This window comes from Hyla sarda, chromosome 3, assembly GCF_029499605.1.
Source record: "Hyla sarda isolate aHylSar1 chromosome 3, aHylSar1.hap1, whole genome shotgun sequence".
Lineage (NCBI taxonomy): Eukaryota > Metazoa > Chordata > Amphibia > Anura > Hylidae > Hyla > Hyla sarda.
In genome coordinates this window covers 429,607,676-429,620,234 of record NC_079191.1, presented here as the reverse complement: position 1 = coordinate 429,620,234, position 12,559 = coordinate 429,607,676, and the positions used below count along the sequence as shown (strand labels likewise).

Genomic DNA, 12,559 nt, shown 5'->3' with positions numbered 1-12,559 from the left:
ATTAAAAAAAAAGTGAATCATCATCATTTAACCCCTTCCCTAATAAAAGTTTGAATCACCCCCCTATTCCCATAAAAAATAAAAGTGTAAATAAAAATAAAAACATATGTGGTATCGCCGCGTGCGGAAATGCCCGAATTACAAAAATATATAGTAAATTAAACCAAACGGTCAATGGCGTATGCGCAAAAAAAATCCAAAGTCCAAAATAGTGCATTTTTGTACATCATGAAAAATAAATAAAAAAGGAATAAAAAGCAATCAATAAGTCCTATCAATGCAAAAATGAGCCTTCATACCGCCCCATACGCGGAAAAAAAAAAAAAAAAAAAAAGTTATAGGGATCAGAGGAGGACAATTTTAAAATGTATACATTTTCCTGCATGTAGTAATTATTTTTTTCAGGAGTAATACAAAATCAAACCTATATAAATAGGGTATCATTTTAATCGTATGGACCTAAGGAATAAAGAGAAGGTGTAATTTTTACCGAAAAATATGCTGTGTAGAAACGGAAGCCCCCAAGTTACAAAATTGTGTTTTTTTTTCTATTTTGTCTTTATGATTTTTCCCATTTCGCCGTACATTTTTGGGTAAAAGGACTTAACTTATTACAAAGTAGAATTGGTGGTGCAAAAAATAACCCATCATATGAATTTTTAGGTGCAAAATTGAAAGAATTATGATTTTTTTTAAAGGCAAGGAGGAAAAAACTAAAATGCAAAAAAAAAAAAAAAAAAAAAAAAAAAAAAAAAAAAAAAAAAAGGGAAAAACCCTGGTTCCTTAAGGGGTTAATATGGCTATTATATGGATCTGTACAACAATAGAAATATAGGATCAATGATGGTTTATAATGGCTTTGCTATGATCGAAATAACTGCACCCTATAGTGGTAGGTGTGTGGGTGTCCGTATAATCAGTGCTCACAACACAGGCCATTTTGTGTTGTCACCAAAAAATCTCCCGGCCCTATATATCTATGTGATGGCAACACCAAAGGCAATAGCTCTGCCAAAATTGTCATATTGTTTTCAGTTCTATCCACGGGATATGGGCTAATGGTCAGACTGCTGGGATCCCTGTGGATCCTGAGAATGGAGAACATTCATTTGGGAGACCTGTGGAGTGGTAGTGCTCATTGAAGGCCGGCGCTCCATTCATTTTCTATGGGGCTTCTGAGCATTGCCCGGCATCCTGTAAGCCACCACAAATGCAGTGTTTCCCAACCAGTGTGCCTCCAGCTGTTGCAAAACTACAACTCCCAGCATGTCCAGACAGCCTTCGGCTGTCCGGACATGCTGGGAATTGTAGTTTTGCAACTGATCTAATGCGCATGGGAAGTCTTTTTGCCAGATATTGCCCTCCTAAATATCCATACTTACACGATGTGATACACGTACAGAAGACTCACCCGTATGACGTCTGACGTGGGGCAGGTTGAGGAGGAATGCTCGCTCCCTGTACCTCCAGCAGGTGGACGACATGGCTGCCAAGAACACACACAATAAAAACATTAATGATATTAACAGCGAAGAACGACTCTAGTAAAATCACAATACTATGGATGTTCTGGGGCAGTAGTCTCAAACCTGTGGAAAAACCACAAGTCCCAGCATGCCCAAGCAGTCAATGGCTGTCCTGGCATGCTGGTTACACTTTCTCTGCAGAAAAATAAAATATAAAATAAATAAATTAAAATAAATGTAATTAATTTTATTTATTTATTTTAATTTATTTTATTTATTTTAATTTATTTTATTTATTTATTTTAATTTATTTTAAGAAATTGAATTAAAAATAAATAAAATGAATAAAAATAAATAAAAATTCAAATAAAATTATATAAATATTGCTCTCCAAGCACTTCAGTGGGGGGGGGGGGGGGGGGGGGGAAATCAATAAAAACCTTTAATAACTATTAAATAACTACTAGTATGTCCCTCCCAAAACCTCATACACATGCACGCTGAGCTCGGCAGAGTGTACATGTGTTCTCAACAAGGAGAGAGGTGGTCGCCCTTTTAAAAAAAGACATATGGTGGCAGCTTATCTTCCCTAATAGCAAAGGATCAGTCATATTGACATCCAGTTGCCTGATCATTTACAACCATCTTTACATAAGACGTCAGCTGGTCCTGTGGGAATTGAATGTGTGTATGATGACTCCTAGACTCTAGAGAAGAGATTCCCAAGCAGGGTGCCTTTGGCTGTCCAGTCATGCTGGGAGTTGTAGTTTTGCAACAGCTGGAGGCACTCCGGTTGGGAAACACAGCTCGAGATAGAGCAAAGAAAACAAGAGTTTAAAAGGGAACCTGCCCAAACCACAGGCAGCATGAAAAAGATTCAGGGAACAGGGTCACAGCGAGCTATGAATTTACACTGAAACGTGTCTCAGGTGTCTCAGATATATACATGTGCGTCACTTAAGGCCAGCAGGGTGCAGAGTAGCACCTATCCGTGTCCCGGCAGCTTATTAAAAAGTGCGTTAGGCAGCATAAAACAAAGTGACAGTTCCACCTTAAAGGGGTTTCCAGGATTACAAAAATGCTGCTTCTTTCTTGCAAAAAACCGCACCACACTCCTGTCTACAGGTTGTGTCTGGTATTGCAGCTCAGGCCCATTTACTTCCATGGAGCTAAGCTGCAATACCAGACACAACCTGTAGACAAGAGTGGTGCATTTTTTTTGCAGGAAAGAAGCAGCATTTTTTCTAATCCTGGACAACCCCTTAACGACGCAGGATGTACATGTACGTCCTGGTGAGGTGGTACTTAACGCACCAGGACATACAGTTACGTCCTATACATTACCGCGAGCATCAGAGTGATGCTTGGGTCATGCGCGGCAGGTCCCGGCTGCTGACAGCAGCCAGGGACCCATCGGTAATGGTAGACATCCGCGATTGTGCGGATGTCCACCATTAACCCGTCAGATGCTGTGATCAATACAGATCACGGCATCTGCAGTACTGCAGTCACTAAAATGGATGATCGGATCGCCCGTAGCGCTGCCGCAGTAATCCGATCATCCAGGACGGCAGACAGAGGTCCCCTCACCTGCCTCCGCTGCCTTCCACGGGTCTTCTGCTCTGGTCTGAGATCGAGCAGACCAGAGCAGAAGATCGCCGATAACACTGATCAGTGCTATGTCCTATGCATAGCACTGAACAGTATTAGCAATAGAATGATTGCTATAAATAGTCCCCTATGAGGACTATTAAAGTGTAAAAAAAATAAAGTTAGAAAAAATAAAAATTTATTAAAAGTTTTATATATGCAAATAAGGTATAAAAAAAAAGTACAGATGACTGCGCAAAAAATGAGCCCTCATACTACCACTTATACAGAAAAATTAAAGTTATTCTTCAAAATAGATAATAAATTTGAAGTTAGTCTTCAAAATAGATGGATTTTAAAAAACTAACAAATTAGTACGATTTGCGTTTTTTTATTTATTTTTTAAGAGCAACAGTAAGAGAGAAAGTATGTAATCATGGGTATCATTTTAAATCGTATTGACCCAAAGAATAAAGAACACGTCATTTTTACCGTAAATTGTACGGCGTGAAAACGAAACCTTCCAAAATTTGCAAAATTGCGGTTTTCTTTTTAATCTACCCACACAAACAGTATTTTTTTGGTTGCGCCATACATTTTATGGTAAAGTGAGTGATGGCATTACAACGGACAACTGGTCGCGCAAAAAAACAAGCCCTTATACTAGTCTGTGGATGAAAATATAAAAGAGTTATGATTTTTTGAAGGCGAGGAGGATAAAACGAAAAACTTAAAAATGGTCTGAGTCCTTAAGGGGTTAAAGCTTGCTGTACACCTTCGGTTTATATCAGCCAAGTACTTGTTTTGGTGTCTCCATACACATGAACACTTAGCCATCTCCTCTATCCCTGCATACAAATATGGTGTTTGCTGATCTCCCTGAGAACACAAGAATTAGGCAACTAATCCGACTTTATATGTCGGAGAGAATACACACACTCCGTGTCATACACACTTGAAAAATACCCCATTGTGAGGGTTGAAATGTTGCACTTTATGAATGAGTGAATAAATATCACTGTTTTTTGGATTGCTGGAGTCTCTTAACCTTTTTTAGTTTTTGGATTTGAGTTACCTTTGGCCAAGGTAGAGCACCCACATTTTACCCTTCTTGGATTATAGCCTAACAGGACAATATTATATATATATATATATATATATATATATATATATATATATATATATATATATATATATATATATATATATATATATATATATATATATATACATATATATATATATATATATATATACATATACATATATATATATATACATATATATATATATATATACATATATATATATATATATATATACATACACATATACACATATATATATATATATACATACACATATACACATATATATATATATATATATATATACACATATATATATATATATATATATATACACACACATATATATATATATATATATATATATATATATATATATATATATATACACATACATACATATACACACACATCTATCTATCTCTCATATCTATCTGCCCATCAGCAGCACACTGCTAGCACAAAGATATGAAATGCTATATTGCTATAATGAAAAGTGAAAAATTTAAGTTTTTCTGCTTACCATTTGGCCAAATAGCGTGTACCATCCCACCATGATAAGGTGACCTCAGTGTGCTGCTGTGTTCTCCTGCTTGTTTATACTTAGCCTAACAGCGTGCCCCTATATGCCAGGTCCATGCAATAGTTGTGTATCAGTATGTGCGGCCTTTTTTTATCCATCTATCCCATATCTATCTATCTCATATCTATCCATCCCATATCTATCGAGATAAACCGCAGCACTCCAAGATGATTAAATGGTGAAAGTGTGTCTTTATTCCAAACGTGATGCAATGTTTCGGTCGCCCAGTGCGGCCATTTTCAAGCTTACAAGCAAGTAGAAGTGCAGCATATAAATCGGGTTGTCAGTGACACAGATAACAGTGATTACAGATTGTTCTAATCCATACAATAAAGTGCATAAATATATCATAGCTTCAGTGTCCATAAAAAGATATGCCAGCCCAGTGATACATATTCTGTGTATACAGCGCCATAAGTGTTGTGTCTGGTCATAAACGTCAAGTGTCATCAGGTGCAATAACTTCTGCTATATTTCAGTTCTCCGAGGGGGCGGGGAGCATGGAAACAACCTACTCGATACTGTATACAGGACGCGGTGTCCCACGTGTATTGGCGCTAAGCACTGTGGGAGGGGATGTATCAGAGACCAATCAAGCACAGAAGGGGAGGAGGCGCTCGCAGTGATGTCATCACATGTTTTGGCACATGTGTGGTACACTTTGTTGATTGTTGTATCGCCATCTTAATGCCGGGCAGCCAGTTACCTGATACATATCCGTATTGGCATAAAGACAGACTTGAGCGGTATACATGTGAGCGGTGATACAACAATTGCCCACTCTGATAGTGTGCCGCACAAGTCCGCGGGGAGTATGAAGAACCCACACTACACCAGGGGCTCATCACCCAACACCACATAGGGGGGGGCATCAACATCCCCACATCATGGAGGCGGAGCTTAACAGTATTGCGGGCAGTGGTCACCAATGGGGTATAAACATAAGAAAACCGCATCCAAGTCACAATGTGAATATGACCATAGATGAAAAATAAAATGCTAATTGTCCCGATAACATGCTCCTCTCACAGAGCTAAACATGAATATATACATAGGCCGGCATTGGTGGTGTAGATCTCATCTCCTTACCCCATCTGAGAAGAAAAAAAGATAAAAACATAATTAAAACAAGCTCTCAGATGTTAAGCACAAGAACTAGCAAAAAAAAAAAATAAAAACATATAGGACCGTAAATATCAAGATAATTACATCATGCCTGGAGTGACAAATTCAACATTAAGACCTTTCGGGCATAGAATCTCGTGCAAAAATCCAGCGGAGTTCACACCGCTTCAGCAAAGCCGCGCGATCTCTGCCACCGATGGGCATGGGGACCTGATCAATAAGTGTGAAACGCAAGTCCCCCTCACTATGTCCTGCATCACCAGTATTTTAATACAGGTAGGTCCATGCATTTCTTTCATATCGTGTATCTATGATGATTAATACAGGTAAGAAAATCCAATGTGGTTTCTCCTACATATAGGATCTGGCAAGGACAGGATAGAACGCAAGCCATATATTTCGATGTACACGTAAGAGGAAATTTTATATTGTATATCTTGTCAGTGCGGGGATGAGTGAAAGACGATCCCTTAATCATGAGGGGGCAATTTATGCATGCACCCCGTCATTTTCAGATACCTCTGACTGTCATGCTGTTTGCAAGTTTGTCTCTCAAATTACATGACAGACGGTAGGACATCAGAGGCGGATTGGCAAAATCAGGAATATCAGGAAAACTGTCAAAATCGCCAATGCTTGCTCATAACCTTGGATATTTTGCTGGAATAATTATTGTAGGTCGTAACAAAGGCTATACGGGGTTTTGGCTCAGTTTGTCACTTGGGTGGCTTATGGATAAGGGTCCATCACTGGACTGGCTCTCCAATAAAGTCCATGGGATAACTTCCATGTGAGAAATTCTGTATCATACGATCAAGTGTAGGGCTCTACTTTGATGTCTGAGCTCACGATGCGTCTGGCCCACATCATCTGGCTACGGGGAAGCGATCTTATGGGTCTAGGGTGGCAACTTTGAAGTACAGAGTTGCTGTCTTTAGGTTTTACATAGAGTTCAGTTTTGAGCTGATTACCATCAATAACCACCAGTGTGTCCAGAAATTGTACAGAAGTGTGTGACTGATAAGTAAATTTGATGTTAGAATCCATATGGTTCAAGAAGTGAGTGAAGGCCTCCAACTCCGTGGCCCTCCCTGACCAGATGAGGAAGATATCGTCTATGTATCTTCTCCACCCCAGCACTTTGCTGAAGTGGTGGGACACAGACGAGATTCTCCTCCAGGGAGGCCACGAAGATGTTGTAGGTTGGGGCTACATTTGTTACCATTGCTGTACCGGACTCTTGCAAAAAAAAAAAAAAAAAAATTGGTCATTAAATTAAAAAAAAATAGTTATTAGTGAGGACCATGTGAAGTGATGCTATAAAGTTAGTTTTATGGGGAGAAAAATCATTTTTGATAGCATTTTCCACAGCCATAATACCTCGATCATGCGGGATCGACATATATAAGCTAGTGACATCAAGTGAGGCCACGATTGCACCCTGGAGAATCAACACTTCTATTTTTATTTTGAGGAAATCCAATGTGTCCAAGAGGTAAGACATCGCCTTCACTGCATATGGACGCAATAATTGGTCCAAGAAAGTCGAGAGATGATTAGTCAAGGACTCCCGCCCGGAGACAATAGGTCGTCCGGGTGGGTCTGTCAAGGTATAAAAAAAAAGGTGTTTTAGGATGTATCACAATAAGTCTTTAAGGCTTTATCAATGATTCCTGCAGTGAAGGCTTCAATTAGTTGAGTAATTTTCCTCTGGATCTCACCAGAGCAACAACTGGGGGACAACAATACTTACCAGCCACTTTCTAGACATCCAAAATTTGAGGTCCAGAGGAAAATAACTCAACTAATTGATGAAGCCTTCCCTGCAGGAATCATTCATAAAGCCTTAAAGACATTGTTATACATCCTAAAACACCTTTTTTATACCCATTGCCAAAAGATTCACAAAACCTTGCAAGAGCCACACGGACGTCCTATTGTCTCCAGACAGGAGTCCTTGACTAATCATCTCTCGACTTTCTTGGACCAAGTATTTCGTCCATATGCAGTGAAGGCTAGGTCTTACCTCATGGACACATCGGATTTCCCCCCAAAAAATTAAAAAATAAATAAATAAATAGAAGTGTTGATTCTCCAGGGTGCAATCGTGACCTCTCTTGATGTCACTAGCTTATGTCGATCACGCATGATCGAGGTATTATGGTGGTGGAGAATGCTATCAAAAATGATTTTTCTCCCCACAAAACTAACTTTATAGCGTCAGCACTTCACATGGTCCTCACTAATACTCCATTTTATTTAATGACTTTTTTTTGCAAGAGTCCGGTACAGCAATGGGAACAAATTTAGCCCCGAACTACACCAACATCTTAGAAGAGATCCTCCTCCATGGAGGCCACTATGTGTCCCTACACTTCAGCAAAGTGCTGGGGTGGTGGAGATACATAGACGATATCTTCCTCATCTGGGCAGGGAGGGCCACGGAGTTGGAGGCCTTCATTCACTTTTTGAACCACATGGATTCTAACATCAAATTTACTTATCAGTCACACACTTCTGTACAATTTCTGAACACACTGGCGGTTATTGATGGTAATCAGCTCAAAACTGAACACTGTAAAACCTACAGACAGCAACTCTGTACTCCATTTTCAAAGTTGCCACCCTAGACCCATGATAAGATCGTTTCCCCGTAGCCTGATGATGTGGGCCAGACGCATCGTGAGCTCAGACATCCAAGTAGAGCCTACGCTTGATCGCATGATACAGAATTTCTCACATAGAAGTTATCCCATGGACTTGTTATTGGAGAGCCAGTCCAAAGTGATGGAGATGGACTGACTGTCCCTTATCCATAAGCCACCCAAGTGACAAACAGAGCCAAAACCCCGTATAGCCTTTGTTACTACTTACAATAATTACTCCAGCAAAATATCCAAGGTTATGAGCAAGCATTGGCTATTTTGACTGTTTTCCTGATATTCCTTATTTTGCCAGTCCGCCTCTGTCCTACCATCAGTAACATAATTTGAGAGACTAGTGAAATCCGACTGGTCTTGCAAACTGCCAGAGGTATCTGACCCTTAAAAAGACGGGGTCCTTCTGCTACTGTGCATACATAAATTGCCCCCTCATGATTAAGGGATCGTCTTTCACTCATCCCACGCACTAACAAGACATACAATCTATAAATTAATCTTACGTGTACATCGAAATATGTTATTTATGTTTTATCCTGTCCTTGCCAGCTCCTATATGTAGGAGAAACCACATTGGATTTTCGTACCAGTATTAATCATCATAGATACACGATATGAAAGAAATGCATGGACCTACCTGTATTAAAATACTGGTGATGCTGGACATAGTGAGGGGGACTTGCGTTTCACACTTTTTGATCATGTCCCCATGCCCAAGGATGGCGGAGATCGCACGGCTTTGCTGATTTCTGTACGAGACTCTACGCCCGAAAGGTCTTAATGTAGAATTTATTGTCACTCCAGGTATGATGTAATTCTCTTGATATTTACGGTCCTATATTTTTTTTTACTAGATCTTGTGCTTAACATCTGAGAGCTTGTTTTAATTATGTTTTTATCTTTTTTCTTCTCAGATGGGAAAAGGAGATGGAGATCTACACCACCAATGCCGGCCTATGTATATATTCATGTTTATCTCTGTGAGAGGAGCATGTTATCGGGCAAACCAGCATTTTTTTTCCTTCTTCATCTTTTTGTCATATTCACATTGATTGCGACTTGGATGCGGTTTTCTTATGTTTATACCCCCTTGATGAACACTGCCCGCAATACTGTGTTACAGTATCTGAGGAAAGGGATTTAGGAGTAATTATTTCAGAAGACTTAAAAAGGTAGGAAGACAATGTAATAGAGCAGCAGGAAATGCTAGCAGAATGCTTGGATGTATAGGGAGAGGTATAAGTAGTAGAAATAGAGAAGTGCTCATGGGTGTATAGGGAGAGGTATAAGCAGTAGAAGAGAGAAGTGCTCATGCCACTGTACAGAGCACTGGTGAGACCTCACTTGGAGTATTGTGGGCAGTACTGGAGGCCGTATCTCCAGAAGGATATACATACTCTAGAGAGTTCAGAGAAGATACTAAACTAGTACATGGATTGCAGGATAAAAACTTACCAGGAAAGGTTAAAGGACCTTAACATGTATAGAAGAAAGAAGAGACAGAGGGGATATGATAGAGACTTTTAAATTATATAAAGGGAATCAACACAGTAAAGGAGGAGAAGATATTTAAAAGAAGAAAAACTACCACAAGAGGACATAGTTTTAAATTAGAGGGGCAAAGGTTTGTGCAGTAATATCAGGAAGTATTTTACTGAGAGAGTAGTGGATGCATGGAATAGCCTTCCTGCAGAAGTGGTCGCTGCAAATACAGTGAAGGAGTTTAAACATGCATGGGATAAGCATAAGGCTATCCTTCATATAAGATAGGGATAAGCATAAGGCTATCCTTCATATAAGATAGGGATATGCATAAGGTTATCCTTCATATAAGATAGGGATAGGCATAAGGCTATCCTTCATATAAGATAGGGATAAGTATAAGGCTTTCCTTCATATAAGATAGGGATAGGCATAAGACTATCCTTCATATAAGATAGGGATATGCATAAGGTTATCCTTCATATAAGATAGGGATAGGCATAAGGCTATCCTTCATATAAGACAGGGATAGGAATAGGGCTATCCTTCATATAAGATAGAGATAGGCATAAGGCTATCCTTCATATAAGATAGGGATAAGCATAAGGCTGTCCTTCATATAAGACAGGGATAGGAATAGGGCTATCCTTCATATAAGATAGGGATAAGCATAAGGCTATCCTTCATATAAGATAGGGATAAGCATAAGGCTATCCTTCATATAAGATAGGGATAAGCATAAGGCTATCCTTCATATAAGATAGGGATATGTATAAGGCTATCCTTCATATAAGATAGGGATAGGCATAAGGCTATCCTTCATATAAGATAGGGCCAGGGACTATTGATAGGATTCAGATTATTGGGCAGACTAGATGGGCCAAATGCTTCTTATCTGCCGACACATTCTATGTTTCTATGTTACAGTTAAGCGCTATGATGTGGGGATGTTGCTGCACCCCATCTGGTGTAGGGTGATGAGCCCCTGGTGTAGTGTGGGCTCCCCATGCTCCCTGCGGACTTGTGCAGCACACTGACACAGTGGGCAATTGCTGTGTGTCACGGGGATGAGATGCCGGCTCACATGTACGCTCAAGTCTGTCTTTTTGCCAATACTGATATATATCAAGAATCAGGCTGCCCTGCATTAAGATGGCGATACAACAATCAACACATGTGCCAAGATGTGTGAAGACGTGTGATGACATCACTGTGATCCCATCCCCATCTATAGAAATAATAAATGTCAAGTTTTTATTAGGCTAGGTTCACACTACGTTTTGTACTTACGGTTCCCATATACGGCTGGGAGGAGAGGGTGGGGCTTAATCGCGGCGCCCGCACTCAGCCGTATAGGGGAACCGTATTTAATGCATGTCTATGAGCCGACCGGAGTGAACCGCAGCCTCTGGTCGGCTGCGTTTTCAGCCGTATGCGGTTTCCCGGCCATAGGCAAAAAGGTGGTGGACCGCGTTTTTGCCTACGGTCGAGAAACCGCATACGGCTGAAAACGCAGCCGACCAGAGGCTGCGGTTCACTCCGGTCGGCTCATAGACATGCATTAAATACGGTTCCCCTATACGGCTGAGTGCGGGCGCCGCGATTAAGCCCCCCCTCCTCCCAGCCGTATACGGGGACCGTAAGTACAAAACGTAGTGTGAACCTATCCTTAGTCAGGCTAAGCACGTTCTCTCCTGGCCCTGTGCCATGTAAATGAGACTTACAATGCAAGACTTGTCACCTGGCGTATACACAGCCCAAAATTTGCAGCAGGCGCGGGAAATACGCTGCGTATTCCTCGCTCACTATACACACAGGGCTTTCTGGCGGCAGCCCTATGTGTGCAGTGAGTTTTGGAGGCGGAGCCGCGCGTCACAGTCACGCCGGCACACGGCTCCGCCTCCAAAACTCACTACACACATAGAGCTGCCGCCAGAAAGCCCTGTGTGTATAGTGAGCAAGGAATGCGCAGCGTGTTTCCCACTGCTGCCGCAAATTTTGTGCAGCGTCAAATACGCCACGTATACGCTGTGTGGGTACGCACCCTAAGGCAGCATTTCCCAACCAGGGTGCCTCCTGCTGTTGCAAAACTACAACTCCCAGCATGCCCAGACAGCCAAAGGCTAAAGGCACATTGGTTGGGAAACACTGGTCTATGGGTCGCCAGGCACAGTGAATAATTGATATCTTTATAGAGACAGGCGCGCTTAAAGGGGTTATCCGGGAAAAACTTTTTTATTTTTTATATATCAATTGGCTCCAGAAAGTTAAACAGATTTGTAAATTACTTCTATTTAAAAAAATCGGAATCCTTTCAGTATTTATGAGCTGCTGAAGTTGAGTTGTTCTTTTCTAAGTCTAAGTGCTCTCTGATGACACCTGTCTCAGGAACCGCCCAGTTTAGAAGCAAATCCCCATAGCAAACCTCTTCTACTCTCTGCAGTTCCCGAGACAAGCAGAGGTGTCAGCAGAGAGCACTGTTGCCAGACAGAAAAGAAACAACTCAACTTCAGCAGCTGATAATTATTGAAAGGATTAAGATTTTTTTTTAAAGAAGTAATTTAC

General features: G+C 40.6%; 1 protein-coding gene across 2 annotated transcripts in view; it reads right to left on the bottom strand.

Moving 5' to 3' along the window:
* The window catches only part of WDR26 (WD repeat domain 26), a 68,229-nt gene that overhangs the window by 28,753 nt on the left and 26,917 nt on the right, over window positions 1–12,559 (bottom strand). For both annotated transcript variants that reach the window (XM_056568462.1, XM_056568461.1), the window contains exon 4: window positions 1,412–1,486. In XM_056568462.1, coding sequence (XP_056424437.1) covers window positions 1,412–1,486 — 75 coding nt within the window. The remainder of the gene's footprint in view (window positions 1–1,411; window positions 1,487–12,559) is intronic.